We start from the raw sequence: 21,125 nt of genomic DNA, 5'->3' as shown, positions 1-21,125 counted from the left end.
TAAGGTGAATTAATAATCTCACTTATAAATTTTAAAAGAAATTAACTCAAAGTGAAGCATTCCCTATATTTGTAAAGTATTAATACATATTCTCAGGACATTTCTCAGAACCCAAATCAGTAAAAGCCTTAATATACACATACTTAACAATTTATTTGTATAGGACCATGTTCATCTTTACGTGCTTACTCGATTTTCTTATGTAACAGATAAAGAAACATCTTTTTAATTACCGTTTTGGAGCTGAAGTTGAATATTGGGTGAACAATAGAAATTCAGAATGATTGGAGAGAAGACAAAAATCCGTTGGATGAGATCTAGCAGTTTAAGAAGAAAAGTTTCTTTTCTGTAAGTTACTGTAATTCCGGTAGGAAAATACAAACAGTGTTGTGTAGAGTGAATTCATACAGTGCAAAACACTATCCTTACTCCCAGAATTGTAACTGATGCCATGTGACAAAATGCTGTGCCCATCTTCTAAAGTCTGACCCCTTTGTTCACTCTGCTGTTACTCCTGTGGATTCCTGTGTCCATCAAAGTAATTTTGAATGTAGGCTGGTTTTACTGTTTTTGTCTACTCATGCCTATTTAAAAGTAAACCAAGGAGTCACTGTGAGACCTGGCTAATTCTGCTTTGCAGGAGATACGGATAGGATTGTCTAAAAATTATTATGAAAATCTCTTTTCTCGGTGTTAAGCTGCACCTCCTTTCTTTAAAACCTTTTCTTTCTCTCTGACTTGGCTTGCTTGTCTTTATTGCTGGAAAATGAGCATCTTAGCAAAGTGAATTCAATACTTTATTTGAAAAGCTGTTGTGCTCATTCTGCCCCGTTCTTTCCCCTCTCTCGCAATAAATGAATGTGTTGACTCTCAGTGTGTCACCTTGAATTACACCTTTCTCGTGAGCTCACCCTGTCCCAGCCCATGGGAGCCATCGCAGGTCACCACTCAGTATGAATGGTACCCAAAGCAGAGCCCCCAAGAGTGAAATTTTACCTCTCAAATTTTATACAGGGAGCAGACTGAAATGTTACTTGAGGAATAAAGAACATCTGTCTGGTGACTTAAGCAGGGAACAGTACTAGAGAGAAAGTAGATCATTAATTCAAAAGGAATCAAACCTCCCTTCTCTCCCCATGTGGCAGCACTTCTGTATTTTACTCAGCCTCGATACTTGGTTCGTGAGCATGCTAAAAGGGCCTCCTCCATGCGGAAATCCCTGGGGAACTGGTGTCTCCAAGTGTTTTCTTTTGAGTAAGTCCCCAACAGCTTGTGCTTGTTGGAGACAGCGGGAATACAGCACTGAGAGGTGTTAACTTGCATGACCTATCAAATCCAACGCCTTGTCTGAGGACGAGCTGTTAATAAACACTGCCAGACCCAGCAGTGCTCGCACGCAGGGCTTGGCTGCATACGGGTGTCGGCCCGTGGCTTAGCACAGTCACTGTTTTGTCACAAGTTTAGCTTCTTCTAAACGTGTCTCCTTGTGCTTGTACCATTCAGCATCCTCCCCCTAAGTTGTTGAATTAAAAAAAAAAAAAACAAACAGTTGCCAATTGTAGGCAAATCCCTGAACTTCTCTAGCAGCTTGCAGGAGTATTGCCCCACTGAGGACGGAGTGAAAAAGAAGTTCAGTGCCTCCAGTTGTTATTAAATTTATGGATCTGACATTACAGTTGTATTATAACTTTTAGCTTCTTTAAGCCTCCCTTATTCTGTCAAATGCTAGTGTTTCGCTGTAACTTAGATTTTTCTTACTTTGTCTTCTGCCAGTTTTACAGCTTTACTCATGGCTGGCTTCATTGGTTGGCCTGACTCTTTGCTAAACGTTTTACTTTGTTTCTGTTTGGCTTTATTTGTGTAGGATAATTTCAAACTCCTGAACACAAACATTTCAGTGCTATACATGACAGTTACTCTGCCAACTTGATACATTTGATCCTGTAAGTATCTTTCATTTATCCTGCAGAACTAGATAATGCTGCTTTTTTGGATTATCATTTAAATCACTGCAATTCTGCACCTACTGTAAGGTTGCCTTGAGATGACATTGGATGCTGAGAATAATTTCAGTAACAACAAAGGAACAAGTGCAAATGCCCCTGATGCTTTCATTAAGGATTGCTTAAGAGGCACACTGTGCTTATGAATCCTCATGGACTACTTTAGAAATCCTCAGATGGATTCCTTAATTCCTGTGAGATTTTGCACCAAACACAAGGCTTAAGTTGAAAATTGAATTTTTTTTTTCCTTTCTAGTAGTCTATCCACAGTCCAAACTTGCTGAAATAAATATCTAAGAACTAGGAAATACTTCTTGAAAGGAAAACACCTCATTGAGTATGCAGCCTTCACAGGGTGCCAGGGAATTTCAGCTACAACAAAGTCCAATTACTATTTAGTGATGGTGTTGCTTGAGAAGTAACAGCTTTCATCAAGAAATATTGTTCCTGCAAGTTCCTACCACCATGTGCCAGGTTACCAGGAAACAATGTCAGGTAGCCGCACACTAAAGAGAGTAAAACTAGATGATAGGTAATTACTCTTGATCAGCTTGTAACTGCCTCTTTGGCAATCAGAGGAGATACAGGGATGCATGGGTAAGCTGGAAAATTATTTTTCATTCTCTGTAAGAAAACAGCTACGTGTTTTTCAACAGTGTATGGTTACAAGGGTGTCCCTGTAAGCAGCTTACACTGTCCTCTGGTGTTCCTTGGGTGATGATTGAGTGCAGCTGCCCTTCAGCCTGACCATTGCTCTGTGCTTATCTCCACCAAAACCCAGTGGGCCTTGCATAGTTGCCAAGTGCTCTGAGTAAGGCTCTCTGTGCAAATATAACTCTTTTCACTTTCACCAGTTATCTTCCCTGCTGCTGCACAAGCTACTGGTAGGGATGTACACCCAGCATTTTTTTTTCTACTGTGCTTTGTAACCAATGCAAGTTCTTCCACCAGCTCACAAAATTTTACTTTATTGATTTTTTTTTTTGTGTGTGTGTGTGCTCTGCTCTCAGGATTGTCTGAATATAGCTATTCCCAATCATAAGGAAGGCAGGCCTGGAGGATCAAATTGCATTTCCTGGAGAGGTAATTCAGGCTCTGTGAGGAGAGACTGGAAGGCAGTACCTGTGGTAGATTGATTTTTATCCACACAAACAAATAAGTCTTAGGAGTAGTAGTTGCCGCGGTTGGCAGAATTGTTGAGTTTGCCACTTTAGCAAGGGAGAGTTGGATGGATTTTCCTCTGCTGTGGTGTTAATGTGATTAAAATCTCCAGATGACAGTGTCCATTGATCGAGAGCCCTGCAGAGATGTCACTGTTTGGGTATGCTTAATGAGGTCCCTGGGGAGGGAAAGAAATAAGTTAGGTCTGGCTTTCCTTCCAGTTTTGTCAATAAAAAGGACAAAGAAATGGTTTGGGGAGCCAGGTGAGTTGTGACTAAGAAATCTGCTGACAAGAGGGAAAGGCTGAAGGGAGTGGCCCCACACTGAGGGATTTATTGCCAAGGAGAAAAAAAAGGCAGATGCAAGACACACAGTATCTGCCCTCACGTGGAAACCGCAGAGCGAGCCGTCACTTTAATAGAACTCACTACCTTCCCCAAAATTTATCACATGGGATCCTAACACCACCCAGGCATGTATGCATATGCTTATGGGTTTATAAAGCTGCATAAATGATATATTATTTCTTAGAGCCATGTGAAATATTTGCACAGTTTCTAAATCAGTCTGAGCTGGCCTGACTTCAGGTTTTGGTCCCAACTGAAAACTCAAATGATTTGCATTGAAAAGCTTTCTAGAAAGGCATCTGGATCAGTGCAGTAGACAGGTCTGAAAAGCAAGGCTTGTATGCTTGGTTCAGTGGTGGGGGTTTCTTTTAGAAATGGAAGGAGAATTCTCTGAAATTTGCTTTGGGATTTTGATAGGACTGAGCCCAAACCTCAAAGTATGCGTGAATTTATGCAAAGAAAAGTTTTCTGCCAAAATGACTGATAATAACTGCAAAGATCAGCACAGGTTGTGCTCACACACATGGTCCTGAAAGCCAGAGAACCTCATTATAAAACACTTCCAGTACTTCTAACCAGCAGGTTTTAGGATAAGCAAGCACCATACTGAAAAAAAGTGTTATTCCTCATCTCCCCCTATTCCTACTTTTTTTTTTTTTAACATTACTGTGGCTTGGACTCCACCCTGAATGAGTCTCCTTCACCTTCAAGGATGGTAAAGGAGGACTGTGTGGGTGAACTGCAAGATCCATTTGTTTTCCTTCCCAGTTAGGAGATGGTCAGTGGGAGAGGCTGAGGAGCAGTTAGGCAGCAAAACATCAGAAGGAAGGTTTTACTGTTGGGGCTTGTTAAATTCTTGGTGTTCTCATGCCCTTACATTTGTGTATGTTCTGGACGGACCCATTTCTGTTATTCAGAGCAGTGGATTATAGAGATAGAATTTGTAATAAAAATAATGGTACCTAATACAGCATTGGTACAGTTCCTGCTGCATTCTCAACTATAGCCTGTGTATTTCCGAGCTTTTGAGTCAGTCCTGGGATTTTCTTTCACCCTGTAAAGGAGTGTATTTGAAACAAGATCCAGCAGAGATGCCAACCACTGACTTAAATGCCTTTTAAATGGCTTCCTAGAGCAGAGTAGCTGGTCAGAGCATGGTGCCACATTTTGCACTCTCTGGTGCCAAGGCTGGATGGAAAGGCTCCTGCCTTCCCCGGTCTTTGTTTTCCCTATGAATGAGAGCAGTGAAATCATGTTATTAAAAAGTGGAGGAGAGACCATTTTAGCTGCATCATTCACCAGCCCAGGCAAATGGTGTGGCCATGGAACCGGGCAGAGCAGCACAGCAGGGTGGGCAGCGGGCACTGGAGCCAGCAGCCTGCTTGTGGGATGGGTGGAGGCATGGGATAGCTCCAGCATGAGAGGGCCATCCATGTGGGGTGCATGGATACAGGAACTCGGAGCAGAGAAGAGCCACAGAGAATGCCCATTGCTAGTAATCACATTCACCTCCCCAAAGAAAGTGGACGTTTTCAAATAGAACATTTTCTCAGCTGGAGAGGTAAAATTGCAAGTGGGAACAAAGGCATTCATCATTACAAGCTTTCAGGCAGTTTAGGAAGTTAAAGACATTTTCTAGTCTGAAGCATTTGTGAAAATTGTGCTCTTAATTACAATGGTTTAGTCATTTTATTATAGATACCTTGCAGCCTTTCAGACACATGGGCTGAAGAGGATGAATTCTATGTTCTTTTTAAAGAATGAGATTAACATAAGTGCTCTTAAATGACTGCTCTGTTAATTTTTGAAAAAGTGCTTTTAAAGATATTCAGTTACCATAAGAAAAAAGTGTATCATGGAACCAAGGGGCTTTTTTCATAATTTTTTCTTTTTCCTGTCTGTTGTAAGAGAATAAATAATGGTCCCAAATAATTTTATCTATAGGCTAGGCCTTGGAGGACACAGGTGTGAGGGAGTTGTTCCTGTGCTTTCAATTGTCTGCTAGCAACTGAATTGTAGAAACTGGGCGTATGGTTGTCTAAACACAGCTAACAAGGGGTAAAATACGGTGGCAAAACCCTCCTTCTTTGCTGTTACAGTTTTACGCTAAAATTGCTAAATATAGAATGAGCATGTAAGTAGTTACCATAGTTCATTGGCACCAGTGAAAACTTGGTAACATTTTTTCACATCTGTGCTCAAAATTACTTTCCTTAAAGGAAAATGTGAGAAAATTATTAGCCAGTGTGATTTTTTTTCCCCCAGTGAAATGCAAACAATACGGAGCAGAAAGGAGCTCAGTAATGTTACGATAGTCTTAAATCCCAAACATACAAAAGGAGGCATTGCAGTCCTCTGAAAGATTGACTTTGAAATAACCAGATTTTTTCATTTTACAGTGAGAGTTCAGGGTTCTGTTTTTGTCCAAGGTTGACTCACTGTTTATGTCTTCAGGCTTTTCCTTCATAGACTTGGCTGGATAGGAGCCTTTTAAAATGGGTTTCCCACGGACTCTCTTGCTGCTGAATAGGATTAAAACTGCATTTTTGTAGTTTTATCAATTGAAGGCTTAAGTAAAGGAGAACAGGAGTATTTAAGAATATTGGCATTGAATTTTCCACCTCACTTTTGTATGTGGTCATGTCGCGAGGAGTTAAGCACCCAATCATGGATTCTGATCCATACCTGATTTTATTCTGGAGTTCACTGGTGTAAAACAACTACAGTAGTTAAAACAACTGCAAAACTTCCATGAGGGAGAAAATCAAAATATTTTCTCTTACAGTTAAGGTCAGTTGCTGCAGTCTGCAGCAGTGTAAGCAAACTCAGAAGGTGTGACAGTGGGGAGGAGGTAGAAGCGTGAATGCTCTTGAAACTCACTTTGTAGGTCACATTCTCTGTCACTTCTGTCCAGCTGTGTCAGGCCAAATCTACCCTGGTGTTTGCGTAACATACTTTCCTAAGGGAAAACAGAGGGAGAGCAAGGGTCTGACTGCCTCTGTGGAAGGCACAGCCGATGTTCAGGCTAGGTCAGAAGGTTTTCAGCTGTTGGTGTTTCTAGAAGAGCACAGCTTTGTAAACTTGCACTGTGTGTCTGTGCACCTCACTCTGTATTTTTAGATCTTGAAAGTGTGCCGCCAAAGTACCAAATATACAAGCAATGAAGTGTTGTTAAGAGGTGTACCAATAGCTTTTATGTCTATAAACTATTTATCTTGAAAAATATAGGTGTACCTGAGGTAATTAAGATGAAGGACTTGGGACTTGAATGTTTAGAGAGCAACTTTAAAAAGTGGAAAGAAAATCTGTAGTAGGTCAAAGGACTGTGAAGAAAATTTGTCCTACTGAAGTGTGTTTACTGTTACTTCAACTATACTGTTTTCACTGATACAGAGTGAGGTCAGGCCTCTTTCTGCTTTCATCAAACAGACCTCCTGGGTAGGGCACTGAACCACAACTCACAGATTCACAAAATATCCTGAGTTGGAAGGGACCCACAAGGATCATCAAGTCCAACTTTTAAGGAAATAGCCCATATGGAGACTGAACCCACAACCTTGGACTCACGAAATTGCACATCATTTCTTATCCCAAGTCAGATGCAGATTTTCGACGGGACAATTAAATTTCAGTTTGCCTCACCTGTCTGTCTTTGAAATGGGTTTAATACTTAACCACCTTACAAGGCTATCACACGAGTAAAGGACATAAAGTTCTGTAAGGTATTCACAAATACAATGTTAAGGGCCTTGGAGATGCCAACACAGACAGAAGTCTAAAGGAAGTTACCTGGATAGACCCCAGCTTATGAACAGCTTTGTACTTAGCAGTTCTTCACACAGGAATGTCTGACCTAAAGCAGTTGCTGGCCTGAACTTTATTTAGGTTGGTATCTCAGGGATAGCCCAGTCTGGAAGTGGTAGGTCTTCGCTGTTGGAAAGCAGAGGAGACCAAGATTTTGGTATGGCAGAGGAAGGTTTGCTCTGTGGAGAGAATGGAGATGTCCTTTTCATCTGAAGTGGATTCAGTGAGGAGACAGAAACTTCTGGGGAGGTACCTGGATCGGTTCTAGGAGGTAAAGCAGAGAAGTGCTTTACAAGTGTCTTACAACAACAGTCTTTTTGCAGGAACAGGTCTCCCTCTCCATCACTAACCTTGGCATTGCTTGAAAGCACTTTGGAAATGTTGAAAGATGATGAAACAATAACCTAGTTACATTAATTTTCTTTGCCATTTCTTACAAAAGTAACAGTTGGGCTGAGTTCATCAGCTGTAATTTGAACAAGTGTCTCTCCAGGATTTCAAGGTAGCTCACTGTTAAGAAGTCCTGTCTTTTAAATGCTTATAAAACACCTCAAAGATATTACATTTAGAGTTAAGAGTGACCAAATCCGTAGTCAGTACCATACTTTTTCAAATTTTTTTTATCATTTAGGTGAGTACCATTCACTATGTATTCTTCACTGACCAAGAGACTGATTAATTTAATTAGGAAAGTTAAACCTCTTCCACAAACCTAGCAAAATATTTTTAATAACTAGGTGCAGACTTAAGAAGCTAGTTCTTCTAGTCAGTTACTAATACAAATTAATATTTCATATAGGTTGCCCTTGCATCACACTGACCATTTAGGACATTGGGTGCCAGATCCTTTTCCAGGCTGCTTTTCTGTGGAAAAGTTTAGAGGACTTGTTATATTGCAGTGACTTACCAACAGATCTCATTAACTCTGTGAAGTCAAAATAAGAGCCATTAATTCCATGTCAGTCACTACATGGAGCAACAGCCAAATGATAGCTTTCAGTCATTGGTCACATTTCATTTGTACTTAATGATTGGCTTCTCACCGTACAGTACAAATATCATGATTTTTCAATCAAAGATAAGTCTAAGGAAACCATATAGTTTCTACACCAGTTTAAATACAAGAAGATCCAGGATTTTTCGGTAATTCATGGAACTTATGTAACTTCAATTTTATTGAATACGATAAAAGAGACAAACTAAGACAGGAGTCACATCTGAGATAACATTTAGGTAGTCTGACAACCTTTAAGTGACACTGTATATTAAGATTTTCATAGTCGTGATTGATTCCTTCTCTCTTTTAGAAGATTTCATCTGGAAAATCCAACTTTTTAATACTGCACCATCACATATTACACATTGCCCGGTGAAGTTGGTGCTGCTCCTCCCTCCCCTCTGCAGAGCTGGCCAGATGTGGATGAATATGTCCATCAGTGGGAAAAAATCACAGCAAGACTTAAGAGGTGATTCATTTAGAAAAAAAGAAGTGGAAGAACAGCTGCAATGAAATCTAACCAATCCACAAACACCAAGAGCAGCTTGGCTATCAGAAAGCAGATTGAAACAATTGCAAATTCTAGTGGGTTGTGCTGCTCCTTTGCTAGGTCCTGCACACGTCAGCCCCCCAGAAAGTGGGGCCCACAGAACCTACATTCTCTCTCTGTGGTACCCTGTAACCCATGGACACAAAAGTTTAAGGAAACTTAATTAGCCAGGAAACGTATTTCTCACTTGCCCTTTGCTGCAGTGCACTGGAAGGTTGGTGTGTGGCCTGGTTTTTCGCCAGTCCCCTCTCCGTGGAGGACAGAACATCATCTCTGTCGGACAGGCTCTTAAGGAGGCTACTCTCATAGTCTTAATTCATTTCCCAGCCTCAAAACAGTCTGGCACGTCCACCCACAAAAGCTTTTGGAACAATAGTCTTTGAATAATCACCCAGGCACCAGTAAAAGTCAGTAGGCTGTTGGTCCATAATTCCGGTCAGCACAAACCAGACCACAGTGTATCCTTTCCTCATTTGTCATTACCCAGATAAACCCTTCAGCCTGGACATTCCCTTTTGGTTTTGCTTAACTTTATAAAGAAACTACCCTTTCTGTAGCCACATCCTGGGAGAACTGAAAAAAATGCAGTTTCTTTTTTTTTTTCCCCAGATGAGGGCAGACTCCCGCAAGCATTCTGATTCAACTACTAAAATTTTGTCTGACTGTCTTCTCTTTTTGCCATTAAGGTTAGCAGTTTCCCAGAGTACTCTGATCCTAGGGGACTTGAAGTCACCACAAAATTTAAAGACAGATTTTAGATTAGGAGCAGGCCAATGGTTCATTAAATCTTCCATCTTTCCCACTGGGCTGATTGTCAGTATTGTCACGGTAGCAACAGCAACGCAGCAACCACACTGTGATCTGACTACCTCACCTGTCCACACAGATAATAGTTTATCTTCCTGTAATAGAGCTGTAAACATATATTTAGTGTGTGGTCACCATACAAATGCATGTTCCCAGAACTCCTGTTTGCTAGGTAGGACCTATCCTCATGTCCTTCCTCCCTGGAACAGGCCATTTCCCAATGCTGGTCTACCAACTTTATCTGAAGTCACCTAGGAAAAAATAATGCAAACTTGGAAAAAACCTTTCCCTCTGCTGGTTGGCAGATGCCCCCTTCAGTGCCTGCATCCTCTGGAGGTGCCTTGGTGTCTATTGAGTCAGCCAAAACTACCATTCTTTCTCACGTGGCCTAAGCAGGGTTTTATGGGAGACAGATGGAAATTTACAAACAGCTTAATTTCCAGCAGCAAAATCTATCAGTTTCTTAAGAAATTTGTCACCTAGCCCTGTCTCTGCTGTGTTACCTTTGTGGTGCACATCATTGATGGGCTGGTACTCTGGGACCAGGTTTCACAAGACTGCAGAAGATAAAAGTGATTGGAAAGAAGTTCACCATTACCAGGTGGAGAAGAAAAACTGTAAATACTTCCAGAGAACTAGTAAACATCCCTACCACTCATGTTGAAAAATGGCTTTGTTACAAACTTATTTTTAGGAATGAGTTAAAAAACACAGCAAGGGTATGACTGAATGATGTGAGATGTTCTTTGACATGGACATACACCTACTTTGGTACATGGTGCTTGGTAATACCAGGAGTTTCTGAGTTTCTTTGCTGTTTTGACAACTGTGCTGGTGGGGAGTTCAGTATGTTTGATGAAGCTGCATTTCTTTTCAAGAAAATTAGTTCTGAGAGTTGTTTCTTATATATGCTTCCTCCCTGCAATTTCCTAGTATCACTTCATAGTTTGCATGTGTTCTGTTGCTTGGCTAAGCACAGAAATACTCTGCTGCCCCTTTTAACAGAAACTGCTGTCTCTGGGTGTGCTCTCAGGACTGCCCTGCTGCTCGGACATGACAGACAGAGGGGTCACTGTACTTCCCACGCTCCTGTGCCTCAGCATTAGCAGCACAACTCCTTCCTCTTTCCTGAGGACGCTGGGATTTAAATCAGAAAGACACAGAAAGGCCATTTTATTGTGTTAAGAGAGAACTCTTCAGCAGCAGAAGGGAAGCTTGGAATGACCGCCAAAGTACTGCTGCTGACCAGAACAGGAAGGTGAACATGGATTGATTTGTCATGAAGGAAGGTGTAGGGAGCTCCACATTCTTCACCTGCTGCCCTTTAGACACATCCTTTGAATTCAGAGTGCTCCCTCTGTAAATATTTCACATGCTAAAATGAAAAAAAAAAAGGGAGTCAACAAACAACTAAAGAACCTGCTTCCCCTCTTTTCTTGCTGTTATGGTACAAGCAGGCTGCAGTCAGTGTGGTCATCTCAGCTGCTTTCCCAGGACCGCTGTCTGCTTGATGTGGGTTTCACAAAGGAGGATGTTGTGCTTTTTGCCATAGCCTTGTGCTCCCAGGGCACAGACTCACCTGCCAGGACTCCTGTGAGTAACCATGTAAGCAGGTCAGGGCAGAATAAAATTTTTTCCCTTTTCTGGACTGGGAGCTGGAGCTGGACCTGTGGGAGCTCTGTCTGGGTGGCCGGCTGGCTCGCTGCTGGACTTGCCCAGCACACCCATAGCACAGTGTAGTCCAACACCTCAGAGACTGGTTGAACCAGCTGGCTCCCAGTGGTTTGGGCTGTTGAACAGCCTGTGAGGCCTGGGAAAGGAGGGTTCTGCTTGAAGTCCCTACCAGCCCGTAATTTTGTGCAGCACAGCTGGTTCTTGCCTGAGGGCTCCCTGCTGCTCTCAGCTGGTTGCTGGGTACTGGGTACAGAGGATGGTATGCTTTCAAAAAGATACTCCACTACTGACCTCCAGCTTGTAGCTAACATATTTTTCATTCATCCCTAGCCATAGTCAAGACTCCTGTCCCCTTCAACGCCATCTTTATCATGTTCTGCTTATACAGATTGCATGATTTGGTTAATTTTTTTTAAAGATTTAAACCAGAGTAGAGGCTTTCCACTCTGTCCTTTAGGGCATGTTGCTATATTCTATGCTGAACTTTTAATTTGTTCTTATTTGGAAGTCACATTCCCTGCTCAATTCTGCAGTGTTGATCCTGGACTGGGGTGTCCATAGGTGTCAGGAGGCAAGTGCAGGGGTGGGTGTCCCTAGAAAGCAGCCCTAGCAAAAATGGGCAGTGACCTCCACTGCAAGGAGGAGCTAAGCCTGCTACAAGGCCAGCTGGGGTTGGTACTGAAGGCTTGAGGTACCTGCTGCTCACTTGGGGTTTTGAGAAACAAATACTTCATTCCCTTCTGGCAAGTGGGATGGAGACAGCAGAAAGTAGCAATAGGCTTCAGACAATAACACCTGCACTGTCTTTCCATCACCCAGCTCTCCAGTCCTCAGTTTGCCTCCTTCTTAATTCTGCGCCTAACCCATGCATGGGATGTGTTTTGAGGCCCTCTGAATACTGGATTTCTGTGGCCGGGTTTTGGTAGCAGGAGGACCATTCCTCATCCCCCTCCTCCCCTCATCACTGGAGAAGAGAAGGTAGAGAATTCAGGAGTAAAGTTAAGCCCAGGAAGAAGGGAACATGGGAGGTGTTTTTAAGATTTCACTTTTATTTCTCTTTATGCTACCCTAATTTGATTGGTAATAAAGTCATTTCCCCAAGTTGACTCTGTTTTGCCCATGATGGTAACTGGGGAGTGATCCCTCTGTGCCTTTATCCCAACCCAGTAACATTTTCATATATTTTCTCTCCCCTGTCCAGTTGTGGAGGAGACTGATAGAGCACCTTTAGTGGGTACCTGGCATGCAGCCAGAGTCAACCCACCAATGCCTGTTTGAAAACAAGTTTGAGAGGGAAAAATATTAGTTTGTATTTTACTCATGGATATATTTTGATCATACTATGGACAGTAAAATATCAATTGGGCTTTTGTTAACCTACCAGAGAAGTCACTGCCTGAGGGGAGGAGAATGTAGGACATTTTGAGCCCGAATAGATGAGAAAGCTGCATTAGATGGTGCAGATTATTTCTGATCAGTCTCTCTAGTTGTAAAAGACTGTACTTGTACAGTAATTCACTGCTACCTTATTTTGAAAATCCCTGCAGATGATTCCCACCAGACAGACTGCTTTGGTAAGCAGTTCATTTCAATACCTCACAAAAGCTACAGCAGAAAGCAGGGTGAGGACAGAATGAAGCAGAAGTTATTTACTGAGTAAGCAATGTCATCACTCTGCTGCACATCATGTCTTTGCAACATAGAAATTTGTTGGTTGACTTTACCTTACAGAACAAACAAGATTAAGTGCTAGAGGCACAAAAAGCAGTCCTAGCTCTCTGGCTCCAAGACACATTTGCAGGCATGCATCAGATCTTTTTTCAGTCTTGTTGGCAAGGTAGTGTTTTGGCATGCAGCACTTCTCATAAGCAGCTACCTACTCGTGGTGTCTCTTTAGGTAATTGAATCAGTTACTTGGAGTTTGCTATCCTTCTTTTTCATAAAGCCTTCCATCGTGAATTGTGTGAAAATGTAACTTGGTTTCTACCAATAAAAAAATACAGATTAGTCTGACTCACACCATGTAGAGCTGTAACTGGAGTCACTTCTGGAGTCATGGAACTAGAGGAAGCCACCATCCTGTGGAACTGTAGAAAAGTGTGTGAGTGTGAATCAGTGTGGGTGTGCACTCCAGGGAGAGCCCTGCTGTAGTTGCTAAACAGAAAGACAGGCAGAATTACATCAATATAATCTCAAAGACAGCAAAGGGACACTGTAATCCCCACCAGGCACAGACTCTGTGGCTCTGTTAACAGTCTAGATTAAATCCCTGGCTGTCCATACTCAATCACACTTGAGTGTGATTGTTTGCCTGTTGCTCGAACAAGTGTTCTTCTCATTTGCATTTGTGTTCATGGCACAGAATTCTCTTTGGTTTTAAAACTTTAGTAACAAACAGTTTTTTAGAAAAGCAGTACAGCTTCTTTACAGAGAAAGATGTATTGCTCACAGCTATTCGATTTCATAATCTAAAATTCCTTTTTTCCCTCCCTTTTAATGTCAGCACTGAGATACTTACTAATGGGAGGACCAGTGTATCATTAGGTATTCTGCCTGCTCTTCTCCACGCAGTTTTGCAACCACCCAAAACATAGGAGCAGGCAGCAGCATGCCCTGGCTAGCCTGAGGAGTTCAGTGCTTCAGGAAGTGATCGTATCACATCTCTGTCAGGATCTGTCTTCTTGGGAATGAGAAATGCAGCTCCTGAGAAAAAAAAAAGGAGCATGTTTTAAACACCAAAGAGAAGACACAAAATAAGTTGCACCTCATTTCAAAACTCCTCCTGCAGGTTTTGGCACTCTCTGCTGAGCTAAAATGACCGATGCCTGAAAGATGGGAGAAAAGTGTGCTGAGAGGGCATTTCTGGGAGGAAACAACCCTACATGGGGGGGATATCACTATGGGCTGTGTAGATGTTGAGAGCACTGCGCTGTCTCCTCTGCATGCAGGGGTGGATGAACGTGAGAGACTGCAGCAGCTCTCTTGCTTAAGCCTGGGAATATGTGCATTGCTTTGGACAATGCTAATGGGAAATACAGACTCAGCTAAACTTCTCCAGCACACCTGTACCACAGCAGGGTGTTTTTTATTTGCACATAGCACAAGAGGACTCATCTGGTAGTAGAGCCCATGAGCAAATACCACTGTGCAAATAGCAGATAATAATAGTAGCTTGGTAAGTGCCCACAATTGTCTGAATTTCCTGATGGCGCAGTGAAACCTCAGGCATCTAAAGGTAGTGGTGCAGGAGCCAGGATGCAGCACCTCTCCATGGGCATGACCTGGCCATAGAGCCCCCACTGACAGCCCAAAGAGCAGCAGGCACTGTGGCACTCCACTGGGCTGCAGATTCTGTGCAGGGGACAGGGGAGAGCACTCTGCATTGTTCCTTAGCAGCAGGGTGTATCAATGCTGCAGATTTGGAAATCTAAATATGCTCTGCATATTATATATAAATTAGGTCAGCAGTTTTTATGTTCAGTAGGCTTACTAGAACCATCTAGTCTGACCAAGTACCATAGAAACTGCCACAGAACTCAGCTTTTGAAGCTGCCTTAATGGTTTTAAAACATGTTTTTTAAAGAATACTGACTTCACAAGACAAGGAAAAGTAACAGAGAATCTATAACTTCAGAGGAATTGTTCCTTCTTTCACACATTTTGCATAAATGGTAGCTTGCATTACCCACATGTGTTTGTACACCAGTTTTAGGTGGCTTGTTTTGCCTGCTGCCATGTAATAGTCACAAAAGACAGTGAGGCAGAGTGGGAACCAGGATAGGTCAAGGTCGCAAAGAAGTTAGAGGGGAGATAAGATGGAGCTGGGTAGAGGGATGAGGACATATGATGTAGGCATAAAGTAAGATACACTCAATCCCAAAATAGATTGTGTCTGTCTTTGCTCCTTTTTTTTTGAAAACTACTTCCTTCACCAAGTATTCATCACACCTTACGAAGCGCCACCAAGCTACAGTGGTAGACAATGGGCAGGCATGTTCTTGCCATAAAGCAGTGAGGCATTTCCTTCTGCAGAGATCCTTGCTGGTGAGACAGAAGCCTTTGTTCCTTACATGAGATGGATGTCAACCTATCCCCTCTGTAATTGCACTAATTAATACCGTTACAAATCTCTTGATGTTTCTCATTTACAGAACACTGTTACCTTGCATCTCACTTTGATGAGGTGAAGGTGAATCTGCTGTTTACAGCTTGATTTAACTACTTGTTTCCTCTGTTAGCAATGACCTGTGGAGGGATGAAGTCAAGCATGTGCACCAAAACACCAGCTCTGAGATTCCTCATCAAAATCTGTGTATCCTACCTGGGTTTGGCTGTGCTCAGAGCTCCTGCAGGTGTAACAAATACAGGGAGAAATGAGAGAAAACTCTGAGGAAATCCGAAGAGGGAATGGGTCCTGATTATGTTGCAAATACAGCATTTTATTGACTCATTTCTTGTCGTTTCACAGCCATCAGCATCAAAACTCTGCATGTTGTTTAGAGCTGAAATAGATGTTTCCCTGCTCCTGAAAACTGAAGGATCATTCCTGTAGTAATGAAATAAAAAACACTGATGTTACCATTCCAGACTTTCATCAGGGGTTGTGGCTGCATTCCATTTTACAAGTCTGAGTTTAGAGTAACTTCCCAGAAGCCAGCAGAGTTTCTCCAGCTTTTAAGCTGTCTCAAACTTACTATTTCAGCACAATTATGGCCTTTTTCTCATAATGATTTGGAGTGATGGCATGTAGATTTCGAATGTCCACTGACCTTTCTTAATTTTCTCTTTTTGTTTTAAAGTATATTTGGTGCTGTTCGAACTGGTGCTTATATGCTGTACATTTTGATGACCAAAGGCCTGAAACAGTCAGTGTGTGACCAGAGTTTTTACATTGGACCTGTCAGCAAATTCTGGGCATATGCATTTGTGCTAAGCAAAGCACCCGAACTAGGTGAGTTCTCTTTCTCTCATATGCATATATGTGTTTTTAGAGAAGAAATGTCCATGCAGGAAGCACAAGAAGGGTCTCATCACCGTCAAAATCTCATTTCAGTCTCAGAAAAACTGAGTAAGTGTAACCAACCCCAAACTACGTGTTTTAGTCTCTAGTGGTAAATTCCAGCTTGGCTGAAGTTAGATCAATGTGCAGTTGAATAAGACCTTTCTCAGCCTGGGAATAAACTGCAGTGATTATACACAGCAGGGCAGTCAAGAAGGAAAAGCAATGTGGTCTGTACCTCTTCCTGAGCTACTTGTAGGCAGATAGGAGTGGCATAATCGGCAGTCACATGCCCCATGGCTACAGAAGTGAAGGGTGGGCTATAGCAGCTGTGTCAGTAAGAAGCTTTGAGTCAGGCTCTTCCTCCATTCTGCAATTTTCATTCTTTAATACACATCTAAGTGTACAGTTATGAACAGTAAGGTGCTTCCTCCCTAGACATGGAAAGTTGTGGCTGTCTGCTTCCTCCAAGTAGAAACCAATTTCCCATAATATCCCTAGCTTTTCCAGTCCAGATTTTTATAAATTTGTATCTCTGCAGCAGTTTCTTGATAAGGATACTTATGATATACATGTGAAAGCCAACTAGGAAGTCAGTCTTCATGTGTTCTCATCTGTGGCTTATTAGTGTAAGAAAGGGTTGTTTTAATGGAAGGGAGCAGCCCACCAGCTTTCATTTAAGGTTATGCCCTTATTAAACCTCAAAGGACTGCTGCTCTCACTGTGTTCAGGTGTACAGCAAAAATAAGACTTTACCTTTCAGCAGGTGATTTGATTCAGCAAATTAGAGGACAGCAATTCATCAGCATTAAAACTAGAATAAGACAGACACCAGTTGCCTTGCTGTGTCAGAATCCCTTGGTTTCCTGCTGCTTAAATTGCTGCAAATGCACAGAAATTTAGTTGCTAAAACTGAGGAAGAACTGCACAGCAATAATAAACTGAACATATGATTACTTATTAAAATATGAGTCAACATCTTGCAGTTAATGAAGTGAACAGTAGCATTATGGTTTTATTACAGACCTTGTGAAGACAGTGCAGTTTTGCTTCCATCCATGACTAATATTCATGACTTAGATTTCCTGGGATACTTACAAATCAAACTAAGTCCCCAGGTTCAGATCCCAGGGATCCTTTTGAAAACACTGTGTGTATAACAGTGGAAAACAAGTAGCATACATACATATCAATATAGCTAATTGAGATGCTCATTGCAATCATGAGAAGCAGAAGGAAGAAAAAAAACAAGAGGAATAATATTTACTTTTCTACAATAGTAAGATGGATTTGCAGAAAAGAGATGTGTGTTTCAACATAACCCAAATTTCTTTTTGGGAGCATCTCTTTCATTATGGTAGGATGCCTATGCAACAGCTTTTTTGTGTATTAGCTCAAAAGGCTCTAGTGATTTTAACTAGGTCCAGTTTGCATGTAGACATTTGAATCAGAGGACATTGTGCTGCTTCCTCTAGGTTTTCTGCTCTCTGTCAAGCTGTATTTCTCTTCTAGTCTCACAGTATATAATGGACAGTCTCACAGTTAGAGATAATACATGTACATCCACCTACCTCACCTCAGACTTCTGTGGATAATGTTTGCAGCGAAAGGCTATCAAGTAAACCTATGGAGTTTCCAAATGGAGTTATCCATACAGGAAAATGTAGATGCGTTGGTTTTCTGAAGATTACATAGAGCTTAGGAGCCAAACTGGCTCTTGGATTAGACAGGCTCTCAGATCTAGAGGTAAGGTGGATTTCATGCTCTAAAGTAGTGTATTCTCCAGCAATAGCAAAGGGAAGAGAGCACTGCATTAATTACAGAATTGTTTGATATATTTCTCATTGCCTCCCCTCTTCTTTTTTTTGTGTTTTGTTTTTATTACAGGTGATACAATATTCATTATTCTTAGGAAGCAGAAGCTCATCTTCTTACACTGGTACCATCACATTACTGTGTTACTTTACTCTTGGTACTCCTACAAGGACATGGTGGCTGGCGGTGGCTGGTTCATGACCATGAACTATGGAGTACACGCCGTCATGTACTCGTACTATGCCTTGCGAGCTGCTGGCTTCAGGGTCTCACGCAAGTTTGCCATGTTCATCACCTTGTCGCAGATCACTCAGATGTTGATTGGTTGCGTGATCAATTACCTGGTCTTCTCCTGGATGCAGCAGGGCCAGTGCCATTCCCACGTGCAGAACATCATCTGGTCCTCTCTCATGTACCTCAGCTACTTTGTGCTCTTCTGCCATTTTTTCTTTGAGGCCTATATTGGCAAAACCAGAAAAGAAAGAAAGGTTGACTAGTGGTAGAAACAAGAAGCCATAGCTCAGGGTCATCAAGAAAAACAAAATTATAAGAAAAAAAGGCACAAGGAAACACATATATGTATGGTGCAGTTAAAACTTGGCAGCTTAGGGAAAGTTAGCGTGGTTTAACCCAGTAAGTTTATGATCCTATCATGGTGAGGACTCACTGAATTCTACTCTATCTCAAAGGACTGCTGATGAAAGACAACTTCCTTCTTGTACCTGTCTGCTCTAGAAAAGAAGGAGAAAAGAAAGAAGAGGAAAAAAGGAAAGAAAAAAGGAAAGAAAAAACAGAAGAAAAGAGAAATGGAATAATGTTAAGGGGAGAGAAAAAGTACATTAAATAAGCAGTGTGTTTCCCCAAGGTTCAGGAGAGACTTTTATTTAAAAAAAAAAAAAAAAAAAAAGGTTTCTAAATCCTTTCTAATAATTTCTCTGCATTAAACAAAAAAAAAGCAGAGGTGACAAAAAAATCTGTCTATAATAACAACAAGATTGCAGAATTAAAATCTTTTCCATAGAAGGTTCATACCTTTAGCCAAAATGAAGCCCAAAAAGATGTTTCCTGCATGGAAACTGGCTGAACTCCACACTGTGGTTATGAATGGAAAAGAGAAGAGATTGATTTCTCTGCCAGGAGAGCAGATCTGGGACACAGAGTGACCTCCCTCAGAAGGCGGAAAGGAGCAGTACTTTTACAAGAGTCTAATGTGAAAAGATGCACTGTTGCAATACGTATCTCAGAGAGTGCATTTTCCAAGTGCATTTTTCAGTTAAAGGCAAGGAATTTCTGCAGCAGGATAAGTCATAGAGGCTTAAATCAATCAATATTTGCTAAATTACCAGGGGCTAATAGCGGAGGGATGTTCAGGAAGGAGAGGGAGACAACTCCCCTCACGAGATTTTTAGGAATTATCCATTACTCTTAATTTCGCCCGCAGCAACACTGAATTAAATGGAGGAAATTGGAAGAAATCGCAGTTAGCGAGAAGAGAGTGATTTATCTGCCCACTGTTTTCAGAACACAGCCCTGTGGTACAATCGGGACTCTGTGTTTTTGCAGACACAACGATGCCTGCCTGAGTTGGGAGAGGTGGCAGGAATGCTCGACATTGGGTATCACTGTGCTTCTGCATCTGCCTCCTGGGCAGTGCAAAGATGTTCAAAGTGCCCTCCTCTGGTCATGTGGAGATACTACTACAAAACATACTTGGAATAGGTTTTTCTTGAGATTTGTGTAGAAAAAAATAGTCTAAATGAAGTAATTTTGCTGCAACAGCTTGACTCTAAAGTCCAGAGAGAATTAATCCTTCATTAAATAAATATATATCTCTGCAGAATCTGTACTGTAACATCAGACTGACCGCTTAAGAAGACACTCTTTCTTCTCTGAAGTCAGCTACAGATATAAGGAGAAATGCATTTCACTCTGAACCTTAGAGAGTTAGTTGAGAACAGCCATATTCTTTCAAAGACAAGTAGATTGCATTATCTGTGGTATTCCAGTCCTTACGAAGCCAAATAAAATGTGTAAAAGTTCCTAGTATTTCAAAGACGCAAGTATGTAAACTTGATGTTAAATGTGTTAATGTAGTATTCTAAATTGTAACAGCTAGGTAGTTTAACTAAACAATTAGAAGAACTAGATCAACAAAATAGGGACTGCTGTTCTGCATAGAATATACACACACCTATAACTACACCCATATACACATTCTGTAAATTGTCAACAAGAAAAAACAGCCCAGTGGCAGAGAATCACATTTCCTGGCTAATGCAAAAGATTGTCATTATCTTTCTTGCTTTAATTTGAGATTGTACAGTACAGAGGGGGTTTTTTAATTATGATTTTTAGCTTTAATTGTGCTGTCATTCATGAAACAGAGCTGCTTTAGTATCCTGTTAAGAGATGACAAGGGCTTTCGGTGTCTCATTATATACAAAAGAAAAACAAATAAAGTTGCATTCCATATTATGTGAATGGTCTTACAAATCAAAACGCCTTTTCAGGCTAAAATCATAATTATAACAAACAGAAAATGAGTTTACATTTGTGTTATTTAAGTTATTGATGTGCTGACATTATTTTATGGTACAAAACATAGCAAAATGTGATATGCAGTAATGAAGCTATGATATTCATTAATAGGACTACTGTATACGTGAAAATATTAGACAAAACCAATTAAATGTGTAAACCATTTTGTTATACAGCTTGGGAGTAGATAATTATAATGCTGAATAAGCCTTTTTCCTCATGTTTAATTTTGCCCTGGCTAAAAAGCAGGTTAAGAAGACTGGTTAAGAGTGGAAAAGGCAAAATTAAAAGTCAACTGTAATTAGCTGATAAGTGTTAGTAGAAGCCCACCATTGTGCCATTTAGACCCTCAGTCCTGTGTGTCTTAAGTCTCTCAGATAGAGCAAGAGGGGTGGAAGTGGTCCAGTGTCTGGAGCTGAAGCTGGGACAG

The 21,125-nt window shown here is 41.3% G+C and overlaps 1 protein-coding gene across 3 annotated transcripts in view; it reads left to right on the top strand.

Annotated features, from left to right (window-relative positions):
- The window catches only part of ELOVL6 (ELOVL fatty acid elongase 6), a 77,325-nt gene extending 56,455 nt beyond the window's left edge, over positions 1 to 20,870 (top strand). For all 3 annotated transcript variants that reach the window (XM_042049579.1, XM_042049578.1, XM_042049577.1), the window contains 2 exons: positions 16,143 to 16,294; positions 18,230 to 20,870. In XM_042049579.1, coding sequence (XP_041905513.1) covers positions 16,143 to 16,294; positions 18,230 to 18,654 — 577 coding nt within the window. In that variant the 3' untranslated portion in view covers positions 18,655 to 20,870. The remainder of the gene's footprint in view (positions 1 to 16,142; positions 16,295 to 18,229) is intronic.
- The last annotated feature ends 255 nt before the right edge of the window (positions 20,871 to 21,125 follow it).

This window comes from Corvus kubaryi, unplaced genomic scaffold, assembly GCF_017639235.1.
Source record: "Corvus kubaryi isolate FWS band 111438036 unplaced genomic scaffold, C.kubaryi_AGA036_p1.0 71, whole genome shotgun sequence".
Classification (NCBI taxonomy): Eukaryota; Metazoa; Chordata; class Aves; order Passeriformes; family Corvidae; genus Corvus; species Corvus kubaryi.
The sequence above is the reverse complement of the archived record's forward strand: the minus strand, read 5'-3'. Positions and strand labels throughout refer to the sequence as shown.